Source organism: Papaver somniferum, chromosome 5, assembly GCF_003573695.1.
Source record: "Papaver somniferum cultivar HN1 chromosome 5, ASM357369v1, whole genome shotgun sequence".
NCBI classification, from domain to species: Eukaryota; Viridiplantae; Streptophyta; class Magnoliopsida; order Ranunculales; family Papaveraceae; genus Papaver; species Papaver somniferum.
This window is the reverse complement of record NC_039362.1, coordinates 12,708,732-12,721,267: the sequence shown is the minus strand read 5'-3', so window position 1 is coordinate 12,721,267 and position 12,536 is coordinate 12,708,732. Positions and strand designations below refer to the sequence as shown.

The 12,536-nt window shown below is 36.2% G+C and overlaps 1 protein-coding gene and 1 long non-coding RNA gene across 2 annotated transcripts; one reads left to right on the top strand and one right to left on the bottom strand.

Annotated features, from left to right (window-relative positions):
• The first annotated feature begins 5,372 nt into the window (after window positions 1-5,372).
• Window positions 5,373-8,189, top strand: LOC113280994. Its single transcript, XR_003325873.1, has 3 exons — window positions 5,373-5,677; window positions 7,275-7,433; window positions 7,518-8,189. It is a non-coding gene; the product is annotated as an uncharacterized LOC113280994 (long non-coding RNA).
• A 1,215-nt stretch (window positions 8,190-9,404) lies between these two features.
• LOC113277274 (cytochrome P450 71A9-like) lies at window positions 9,405-11,834 on the bottom strand. The gene is made up of 2 exons (XM_026526410.1): window positions 10,660-11,834; window positions 9,405-10,573 (listed from the first exon to the last, which is right to left on the bottom strand). The coding sequence occupies exons 1-2, from the start codon at window positions 11,563-11,565 to the stop codon at window positions 9,965-9,967; spliced, it is 1,515 nt and encodes a 504-aa protein (XP_026382195.1). The 5' UTR covers window positions 11,566-11,834; the 3' UTR covers window positions 9,405-9,964.
• Window positions 11,835-12,536: the final 702 nt, after the last annotated feature.

The window sequence follows — 12,536 nt, the reverse complement described above, 5'->3', positions numbered from 1 at the left end:
ACCTCTTTGTTTGTATTTTGTAAGAATCTCGTATTTTAGTATATCTAGTGCTATGCCTTACCCATGGCATTACATATTATTACTCATTCTGCAATTTCCAACCAAAAACCAAAAATAAGTTTAAGTAAACAAAATATCTGACTTTAAGAATAATCAACATTAATATGACATGTGTTTAAGATATTATTTTGTATTAATATGCAAAAGATATTATTACCATATTAGTATTAATTGGTTTAAATGATCATTTATTAATTCTTAGTTAGTTTCCTTTCCTAGTTATTTTCTCTTTAATATATTAACTACTACTTGCATAAATATGATTTTTGTCTAATGGACCGACATACCGATTAAGAGAAATAGTCCTTCCGAGACCAGTTTTATCACGGTATCATAGCCGGGTTAGATTCAATCAGTTTCGTTGTATTTCATTGTCAAGGTTTTTATTTCTCATGTCTTTTCTTTGTCTTTTTATTTAAATCAGAGTTTTTCTTCAATATAAGTGTTTTTGCTTGGATTAGTTGGTTACTAGTGATTCATGTATTAAGTTTCCAAAGCTTATTCAAAGTACGTAACAAGAGTAGTAACATTTGTTTTCTTATTAATCATGTCGCTAGTGTTAAGTTTGATGGAAATATGTTTCGTCGTTGGTCATTTCTTATGCAAAGTTTTCTTAAACAAAGGTGTTTGTGTAGAAATATATTGCCAATGATGTAAAAAAAAATGCTCCGACATCAAAGATGGAAACTTTTATTGTATTGATTTCGGTTTTGGGTGTTCGTTTTGTTTCCAGTATTTAGAAATCATTTCTAAGACTCCAGTTAGAGATCAGTGGTTCAAAGTTTCAGTGTTTAAAGATCAGTGACTCAAATTTTTTAGTGTTCAGAGATCTGTGTTTGGAGTTCAGTTCAATTCAATGCGTATAGGACGCGGTGCATAGGACACAACCCAGAGATCAGAGTTTCCGTGTTCAGGGATTTCATATGCAAACTCAAGCCATCTAGAGTTTTAAGAGGGGTTTTAAAGATATTATTTCGAACTAATAAGCAAAAGATATTATTAACATATTGGTATTAATTGGTTTCAAGGATTATAATCCTCATTTATTAGTTTTTAGTTAGTTTCCTTTTCCAAGTTAAACTTCTCTTATTTTCTCTTTAGTATATTTACTACTACTTGTATAAATATGGCTTTGCCTGATGGAATGACACTATTTTTATCAACATGTATCTCAATGATTTGTTAACTATTTTTATAATAAAAGATATTCTTAGTCAGTAATTTGGAAGATTTGAAAACAATTCCTAAAAATTTCTTGAGAAATTTCAATGATTTCCATCAATATTTCTAAAAAAAGAATGAAAAGTTCAATGAAGACCAAGACCAGAGATGTAAGGTACTATTTGCAGAACTAAAAATAAAAATCATTTCGAAAATGTACATTATATAACCGCTACCGTTCACCCAGCAAATAAAAGAAAAAAATGTTAAGAATTATTTCCATGACATGATTTAAGACGGTCAAATTGTCATGGCTAGTGGTCAAGGCTTGACTTCTAAGTAAATATCCCCCTTACTCTTGATGAATTTTGTGGCATCCTTTCTAAATACTTTTGAACTAGAAATCTTCCAGAGGTTGGGAATTATTTAACCGATAAATACCAAAAACACAGAGGAACATGAGAGAGTTTCTTAGGAAAACTAGAGATTTTTTTACTTGGAGATGATGATGATCCTTTATGGTTTTGTTGGAAATTGGGAACTTTAATAAGTTCATTTTGGTAACTATTGTAATTGGTAGTACTTGACTACTTGGACATAATCTTCTGTTGGAAAATGGGTTATAACATAGGATGAAATACACAAAAAAGAATGGTACCCCTCTGGCTTGAGGGATCTTTCGATTATTGAAAATGCCTTGTTTTGGCGCTTCACCTGCTAACTCGTTGGAGGAAAAATTCTGGTAATCTGGGGAAACAAAAACCAACTGGGATTAGCCCAGTTGGATAGGGGTTGAACTCCCAAGTGACAGGTTAGGGGTTCAATTCCCGCTGCTGTCTGATTAAAAAAAAATGGGGAAACAAAGGATTCAAGATATTCCGGGATTGGACTAGACAACCGATTGTGTGGTACGTCTAAGGCTTGAATTCCATTTGAACTTACTTTAAGAAGTCCAAGTGACCATGAAGAAAAACCACCGAGGTATCCGTGCAGTATATGTGCATAAAAGATATTAAAAATCGCAAGATAACAACATTCATGTAATCTCTGTAGTTTCCTGAATATCTACCTGATCATAGATATTTACATTTGGTATTATCTTCTTAATTAGGTTTAGAATATCCGCTACTCTACAAATAAAGTGTAAATGTCATTGTAAGATCATCCCATAACAATCACATTGGAGATAAATAATATTTCCCCATTAGGGGTTTTGTCCGTGGACGTAGGCATCAGCGTCGAACCACATTAAGATCTTGTGTTCTTAATTTGTATTTGATTTCGTTTCTCTAATTAATGAGCCCTCGATGCCCATAATTTGTTAGAACTTCTTAAGGATGGAGGAATGATGCCTTCAACTAAGTTACCTTGTAAACTAAGGATTTCTAAACCAGCATATTTCTCTAGAGAGTCTGGACAAATTACCTAATGACCCCAAGAAAAGTATAACATGGTGACTTTCTCCAAGTTACTAACCCTGGAAGTTCAAGTACCAATTGATAAGATTTCAAAATAAGTTCAGGGATCTTGATAGTAAAAAGATCAAACTTGAGTTGGCATATAGTATGACAAAAAATACAATATGTTCAAGTACCAATATGTTCAAGTACCAATACAATATATTCAACTACAATGAGTTAGTTAAAAAGACTTATGCTTCCTGCAGAGCAGCCTGGATTATTATTCACCTCGCAAGTGTTAAACTTGTGGATCACAAAGTCTAAGACAAATAACTTTGTGATTTATATCTATCTTGTTTGAGTGGGCATCTCAACAATCAAATAAGATAAGGATACATGAACTATGAAGATAAAATATAGTTGGACCTAGCTTCATGAATCCCTAGGTGAAGTCTTTTTAGTCTTTCAACCCTAGAAAGGTTCTATGGAGAGGACGACTCTAGTTTACAACTAGGACACACAAATAATAGTGTCATGGATTCAAAAATCCAAGTTGCTTGAGGTTCTCCCTTATCCACCGTTAGATGAATCTTTGAAATTAGATTAACATACCAAGATATACACTCTGGCTAGAATGAACCGTAATCGAACCGTGTATAAAGACATTTTTCATGGACGGTTAGCCAAGACTAGCCGATTGAACCATAAGCTTGATGATTTTCATATAACACTTGAGACTTTAAGTTTGAGTCACAACCATATGTTATAATGTGATTAATCATTCAATATAATGTTTTTAGATATTTATTCAAATGCCAATTATCTCACAGATATAGTTTGTGTGCATTTGAAAATGTTCGACAACGCAAGTACGTGTACCAGGTACGCATACTTTACCTTGTTCGTGACTGTTTTTGTCGGTATGTGTACCCCTACGAAAAAAACGAGTTCAAAAACTTACATAAATTTTCCGATTTGCGTACCGGGTATGGATAACACACTGGTTTCAAAACCAATAGTTCTTTTACGGTATATGCATACTTAGTATGCGTACCATTCTTGGTTCACGAACAACAAACTTTTTATGGTATGGATACCGGGTATGTGTGCCAAAAAGTTGTTGTCGACATATAGCTATGACAGTACGTGTACTGGGTACATGTGCTACCGCTTCGGACCTATAACATTTTTCCCAGTATGTGAAATGGTATGCATATTGTCTTGTATCCAGATTTCAGTAGTTCTATATTTCTCCCTAAATCAATTTGAAACATTCCCAAATAACATCAATGACACATATCACTGTTCCAGACCATTTTCGAATGATAATCTTGAATCACGATTTATATTATGAACAATAAATTGTTCTTGAAATCACAAAGACCATCAACCTCCTATATGCACATTTGGGATTTTCCTAGGAAAAAATTCTGGAAGGTCCGTAATCCCATGCCAAAAATTTACTCCGGACTGCGAATCTGTGCAGTATGGGGATTGAGACTCCGGAACATCTTTTCCTGCAGTGTTCCATTGCCAAAGCTGCGTTCTTTGGATCCATACTTGGCTGCAGGTTTGAACAGCATACCATTTTGCTCCAAACTATCTCCAGATGGCTCCAGGAAGGAGGTGACTTCACTGTTTTCAGAAGGGGTAGCTGGTACACTGTAGGCCATATGAACTGCTAGAATCCACAAAGTGTTTCAGGAAAAGATCCCTAGTGTGGAGCATATCATCAGAGTTGCGAACTACTACTACTAGTTTGATTACTCTCTTCGTCCAGTTGACCTTACTGATGCCGAAACTGTTTGAGTGATTCAAAGCAGTCATGCTGAGCCATGGAAGCCTCCTCAAACTGGTCACGTCAAGTTGAATGTTGATGCAGCTTTCTCAAGAAATATGGAAGCCTGCACAGTCATTGCCAGAAGGCTTTTCAAGGTTGCGGAACCTGTGAACACAACCTCTCCTCCCCTGCAGAAGCTGAGACTAGAGCGGTTCTTCTCGCAATTGAAATGGCTGAGTTGTTTGAGATGACGGATATAATCATTGAGAATGATGCTCGAAGGTTATCAGAATTCTCAACAGAGAAACTGACAGAGCAACCATCTGTGAGATTAGAAGCAAAGCAGCTCGTCTCCATTCTGTGTGGTTCACTTTCACAAGGAAATAAGCTAGCTCTGTAGCAGCGTTTGCCTTCAAAAACCACAGTTTTAACTGGTGGTTTCCCCCCTCTCCTCTTTGTATTGCTCCTCTTTGCCTAGAAGAGAGCAGTTCTACCAGTACCTAGTGTACTAGCCTTAGTTTCTTGTTTTACAGGATACAAACGAAAAGGCCGAGGCCAGGTTAAGACTTGGAGGTACACAGATAAAGCTAGACATGTACAGAGGTAGATACAAAGAAGCAATTGGTGAGAAAACTATTATGCATGAGAAATTTGAGGAGGCATCCAAAAACCTTAAAAGAGCAGTTGCATTTACAGCTCAACTGAGTGTGTACACGTCCATAACTATAAATTTTTAATTAAAAGTATATAGAATAGAATTTCTAAAGAAAGCCTGTGATTACAAGTCTGTTGTAGTTTCTATATTATTACTTTTGTGCATTAGTGCGTAGCTGTTGTTAATATAAAGGAAAGAGGTATTTTCACCAGTTTACAGTTAAATGACCAAGGTACCCTTCCGTGTTTTTTTTCATCACTTCGCAAATATTTACAAACCCAAGGGTATTTGGCTACTTGCTGTTTCCTTACCCGAAAACCCATCGACGGAAACAAGAAGAACTCAAACCCCAAATTTGTTTTCTAAAATTCTTTCTTAACTGATCATATCGAACCATAGGTGAAATTAATCACCCGAAATTACTCAATTTCCATATCTTTTCATCCCACGAAAAAAAACACTATGATTCTGAAGCTGATCCGAGCTTGGACAACAATTACTCAATTTCATTAGCAGTGGACTGTGATTCTGAAGCTGATTTATTGGCAGTCTAGCTGAAATTAATCACCTGAAATTTGGATTTCATCATTACTTGCAACGTTTTTCATCTTCGTAGAACAGGTTTGAACAAATTGACCTTGCTTTGTTGTTTCATTGATTTTGCATCTCTATACCTTTCAGCCGTTTGACAAAATTCCTAGGAATTTCATTTTGAGTTCTCGACCTGATAAAACCCACAAATGATGAGCGGGGGTTTAGTATTGAACAAGATGACGTTTGAGGTTTTTCCGGATATATCTGCTTTATTCTGGAAAAAATTTGTATAGCAAAAGTTGACAACAAATGCTGAACTCTCCAGAATTGGAGTATAGTTTCAAGCTACACATTAAAGATTCGGTTTCAGTTGATGTTGAATTAACAATGTCAAATTGGGGTTTTCATTCTCTTTTTTAGGTTAGTTTTAAACTAATTGAGCTGGTAATTTCTGTTATATATTGGGCATAACATGTTTCATTGGTTGGAGTTTGTTAGGATAGAAGTGAATTTTGCAGAGCAAGTGAAATATGCTGACCTTTTGTGTGATCATTTACTTTGAAAACACTAAAGAATGTCCGACGATTCGAGTGTCAATTTTGCACATTAAGTAAAAATAGCTGTAACTGTTTGTGGTAATATTGAACGGATTAGTACTTTTTTCACTAGGTTTACATGATTTTGAGTGTCGCGCTAGACCTTTATCCCCGATGAAAGATGAAAATTCTTTGTTGTGGCGTCCAAGTATTTGGGAACTAATGTTTTCGATTTCTAGATGCTCACAAGTCACACTGTCACAGCCTTTACAAAATCTTAAGTTGATTAAGAGCTGAACCAAACGCTCATCACAATTATACATGTGATTCAAAATGCTGATTCACGTTGATCACCAATTTCGTTTGTACGGTTATATACATGTCTTGAAATTGGCTTATTAATTAGTTTATCGATTATTTTGTTTATGGTTCTGAACACTACTCACTGCATATTATAATTTTAGCCATTTTCAACTGTCTCCTCTTTCAAGTCATGGGGTTTATAGTGGTAATATTGTTATGGAGCTCGATTCTATACCGGGATTTAGTTACTACTTCGGTATTTAGCAGTGCCTCTCATTTTTGCATTCAATACAGAAATGGTGCATGCTTTGTGTTTAATGAAAATTTTGGTGAAAATGGAAAGGCATTTTGTTGTAAATCGATCACATGGTTGCATTCATTTCCGTCTCTGCGATGGTTAATACTTTTAGTGACAATTCGAAATTTTGCTGACTGACATTGATGCATACCTCCTTTCGGTACACCAAAATATATGTAACGTCGACATATTGGCATTTATATTCTTTTCTTTCACTGTTATCATTTGTATTTCGTCTTTGTTTTCTCTTTCTGGACTTTTTATGAAATTCCTTTCAATATCCTCAAAGATTATCCACATCATTTTAATGTGTCAGACATCAATCTCTCTGGTGTGGGGATTTTCAGGAGAATTGTTTGTGTGCTGCGACAAAATTAAGGATAGAGATCAGTGAATTAGCTAAGAGATTTGCCTTAAGGTTTTGGTTTAGTTCACTGATCTTAGATTTGAAAATGAAAGCGAATAAAATACTATTGTATAAGAACAGTTTCAGGTGGTCAATTTAAGAGTTTTGTTGTTGATAAAATTTTGTTACCTATAAAATCAGAGCATGTCGGAGATTTGCTGCGTACATGAGCTATTATAAGGGCATGGGGTATTCGTTATTCCATGAATTGAACTGGAGACCTCAAATGCCCTGTGGTTTCTAATGTGGCGAAAAGGTGTTCCAACAAGTACTGTTATACAAAGAATTATTTTTTGGCAGGTAAGCTTTAACAATTACCACATACTCACAATCTTCTTAATTAGTTGGTATTTAGATGTATGGTTATTTATGTGGATTTTGCAGCATAAAACAATTCAAATGATGTATGAGATTATTTACAAAGCTTTGGAGGATGTTGATCCTGATGGTGTTCGGCATCCGACAAACAGGCAAAGAGAAGTTTAATGACTGAAATTTAAAGCGAACGAGTCCTTGAAAGAGATTTTATCATTTATCATATTGTTTCAGAACGGAATGGCAAGCACATCGCACGTAGCAGCCGTGACAGGAGGTGGAGACGAAAAGTGAGTATCATTAGATTTGCATGCACATGAGTTTGGTGTTTATAACAATGGTTTGTCAGAAAAGCTGCAAATATGACAAGATTCTGCCCCAACCAATAATTCAATTTTGAGTCAGAATTTTGGAAAGATTTGGGGGGACTTCAACTTCACTCTGCTGAGTAGAAATAAAAGAAGTAGCAGCCATGACAACGAGATGAAACCACCACCAGTAGTAAGTAAGAAATATGCGATTAGATTCCTTCGTTGAAGCAAATGCAGTAGCCATGAATAAGGAATTGAGGATGATGAGTGATGAATCACAGAAATTTATTTATCTTTTTCTATTTTTCCCCTCTTTTCTCTTTGCCAGACTTTTTTCTTATTTTTACGAATACACATTCTTGCGGTAAAAGGATATTTATGATAGAAAAATTATTAAATGGGTCTTTTTAGGAAAGAGATTCGTTACCAAGTCTTATTAGTGGTGTTCTTTCTTTTGTTGGAGCATCTCCAAGAGAAGGGGGAGAAAATCCTATGTGGATTTTTTATTTAGTCCTTTTATTTATGTGGTCTACACATAGAGTAAATATAAGACCTCATATTTAAAAAACCATCTCTAACAGTGAGGGTTCCGACTCTTAGTATTACAAGAAAATTAGTTAAAAACATAATATGGATATGCGACCCGAGGTGTGGATAACACTTTCTTGAACACCTTCATATTTAGTAGTTGGTCCCTCCTAATTTGTAGGACCCTACTATTGGAGATGGATTTATGTCAAATGGGGGTCTAACATCCTACGTGACACTAAAAATAAATAAATCCACCCTCTGGTAGAGATGCTCTTAGTTGGTTTGAACTTTGAGTTCACCATTTGGCGTAATTATTTTTTGCAGATTATTATGAAATGAGTTTTCACCATTTGGCGTTGATCGTTGATTTTAACCATTGACCGAGTGTTGATTTTGATCGGTGATTACACCATGAAAACAACAAAATTACGAAATGAACGCAACGGCAGGCGCATCGCGCATGCGTGTTATACTAGGTTAATATAAAGTATACACACTCATGGAGATCGGCTATAAAAAGTACTAACTCAAAAGACGGTAGAAACTAAAAACTTAAATTACAACGCAGTAGATTTTCATTTTCAAATGTAATATACAATTTAACCACCAACATGGTCCCAAGACCTTGTCACTAATGGCTCTGTGTAGCCCCTGTTCCATCAAAAGAAAAGAAAAAAAAAAGGTAGAAACACCACAGGGAGAGGCTCTATCGAAAGCCCTGCACATATTAAACCCAAGAGGATACCTAGTTATTTTAATTTAATGAAAGGAAAGATCATCGTGCGATAACATCGTAGTTGCTGAGGATGGTGATGAACAATCGGCCATGATTTTGCAATAGGGATCTGTTGTTTAGGGTTAGGGTTTTTTCCTTGCTCTACACATAGGAAGAACTGAAATAAAGAGGCAAAGAAAACTACTTCTTATAAAGGTCAGACCTGCCCGATTTGTTTTTTTTCCGGTCTAATTAGGATCGTTGATGTATTTGATCTAACGGGTGATAAGTATCTTTTGACTGACCGTGTTTTTTTGACCGTCGTGTCTTTTTGAATCGTGCTACATTCACTCGTGCCCTGGGTCAGTTGACTGTTGACCTACAGAGAACGAAGCAAAAGACACCACCATATCAGACCAAAAACTCTGACAGGGCTAAGAATTTGAACAGGTGTCCCAGTCTTTCGTCCCAGAAAGTGCTGTGCCATCCATAATTTTTGTTCGGTCATGAATCATACCCATAATAATTGTTCCAGCTTTTTTCACCGCGAAGGCGTTTTCAATGACCCCTAAGATGGTGCCATTTTTTCACGGTGAATGGCATTCAGTTTAACTCATGGCTCCTCTTGCCAATTGAAATTTGCTCAAAAGTTTATGAAGCTGATTAGAACCCACGTTTAGTTTTCTTGGTTTGATTTGGAATTTATCAATTAATTCATGAAATTGTTGTTGTTTTGAGTAAATTTCTGTATAGATGGAACTGCACATAAATTGTTCGATGAAATGTTTGTGAGTGATTTTGCTTTTAGTACTGTTGGATTATATACTCATAAGATCGTAATGGGGTCGTCATATTGAGAAGGAAAGTAACAGCATTTATGCATAAGCAAGAGCTTCGAACCGATTTCATATATAATTAGAAAAAAGAGAAAGAGCAAAAACAAAGCAATCTTGCACACACTATTGGCGACCATTAGCTACAAGGCAGAGAGGAATCTTCTTATGTGGTGTGAGTCCGTAGGCTTCTTGCATATCAATTTCCTCACCTTTCATCCCCGGAGGCATTTTCCAATCAAAGCAATGAAGTAAGTTCGCAAGGACCAGCTCAACAAGCACTATCGAAAAGTTCATACCAGGACAACCTCTCCGTCCACCTCCAAATGGTATGAACTCGAAGTTTTGTCCTCGAGCATCTACATTATAATCTAAGAATCTTTCAGGCCGGAATTTTTCTGGGTCTTCCCAATATTTTGAATCCTTGGAAATCGCTGCTGCATTGATGATGACCCTTGTTTTCTTAGGGATGTTGTATCCTTTGATTGTGCAGTCTTCTCTGGTTTCCCTTGGAAGTAGTAATGGCAATGGAGGATGAAGTCTCAGTGCTTCTTTTATCACTAGTGTCACGTAACCCAGTTTATGAAGATCGCTTTCCTCTACATAATCTTTAGTTCCGACTTTCGTTCGGACATCTTCTTGTGCTCGCTTCATGGCTGTTGGGTTCCTCATCAGTTCTGTCATGGTCCAGACTAGTGTTACAGCTGAAGTATCAGTTCCCGCAACAAATATATCCTGGAAAATCCAGTGGAAAAACTATGTTATAATAACAAAGAAATGGAAAGTCGAAATGAATAACTGAAACGAAACGACCATCGAACCATTAGAATTCCCTTAATTTGATCTCTGACGAGGGTGGCACTCTGGATGTCATCTTTATGAGATCGGAACAGAAGTGCATCCACAAGATCCTCTACGTCCGGTTTCGATGATTTATCTGCATTGATATGTTCGTCGATTACTTTATTAAAGAACGCATCCAATTTCCTGTAACTTTTTTTTATTCTTGCGTCCAAGCCGTTAAACTTGTGGATCCAACCCATCAACGGGAAGAAATCTGCAATACTGAATCCGGCAAACAAGTTCTGCAACTCCCGCAGCATTACGTAAAACTTAGTCTTGCCAGCATCACCACTTTCTCCGAGATAGTACTTTACCCCGCCGAAAGCAACTTGGCATACCACGTTATTCATAAAGCAAACAAAAGTCTCACTTAGATTAACAGGAACAGAAGAAGATGAAGATTTACGTATGGAATCGATCAGCAACGCAACCTCGTCTTTCCTCACAGCTCGATACGATAGAATCCTCTTGGCACTTAATAGTTCCAAGATTGCTGTCTTTCTGATTTCTCTCCAGTACACACCGTAAGGAGCAAAAGCAATATCAGAACAGCCATATGTGAGTTTCTTTGGAGCGTACAACACCGGTCTACTCGAAAACACAACGTCGTGTACTTTGAATATCTCTTTCGCTACATCGGCTGAAGAGACCACCAGAGTTGGAACTGAGCCGAGTTTAAGAAACATTATAGATCCATATTTATCTGAAAGCTTCTTGAACGATATGTGTGGCAAGTCATTACCAAGCTGGTGCAAGTTTCCAAGAAAAGGAACCGTTCTTGGCCCTGGTGGTAATCTCCATTTCCCTTTAGTTTCTCCGTTCTTGATGATCACAAAGAGTATCAGTAATAACAAAGTGGTAGTAAACACGAGTAGAAGAATCATTCTTGTAGTTTTGATGAGTGTGTGTAAATCCTTAAAGTCTTTGATGCCCTTTTATACCCAGAGCTTAACTTCATCAGGTAGTTTTGACGTGAATTTTCACTTGTTGGCACTACGGTGCCGCCTACTTTAGACAGCAGATCATAGCTAGCTACACAAAAAGACAGAAAAGCTCAAAGCATGTACCGATCAAAGGGGAAATGGAAACCGACTCTCAAGTCTCAAGAGTTTCTGGTGGAGGTCAGAGTGATTCTACTTGCGTATGCCTACGCGATTTTAGTACACACTTTCGGAGCGCGAGATTGTCCATCCCATAAATGTTGATTTTAGACCCCGAAAAAAGGGAGTTTTTTTTTTTTTTTTGAAGTCTCACACAAATGTATATTTTTTTATTATAGCTATTTATATATTTTATTTTTTCAGGGATATAATCTGCGAGCAAACTAGAATATAATATATTTAAAAATCCGTGTTTTAGAATTTTACAAATTTTATCTCGTTGGAAAGCTTTTAAAGAAATCTACAGAATGAGTACAAACTACAATATCAAATTTAGTGTTTTTGCGAAAAAAATTGGAGGTGTTTTTCTTTTTAAGCGCAATTTTTGAAAATTGAATACATAGTCATTATGAAACCACCACAAAGGATGCATAACATATTATGCAGCCATATTTTGGTTTACGCATCAACTAATTTTTCGCTGCAACTAATAAAACGATATACTCCGTCCGTTTCATGAAAAGTGATACTTCCACCTTTTCAATTTGGCGTAATTGTCTTCTTTTCGATCATGCCTCTCCACCGTGACAGCGGTGTTATTGTATTGTATTGCATTCATCCTGTAGATTTTTATTTTTATTTTTTTTTTGAAGCCTATTCATTTGGATGATACAAATGTATTTGGATAATTACAAGATGAGAAAGAATAAATTATCCAAAAATTAGATATTCAAGAAAATTTAGGCTTAGGCGTG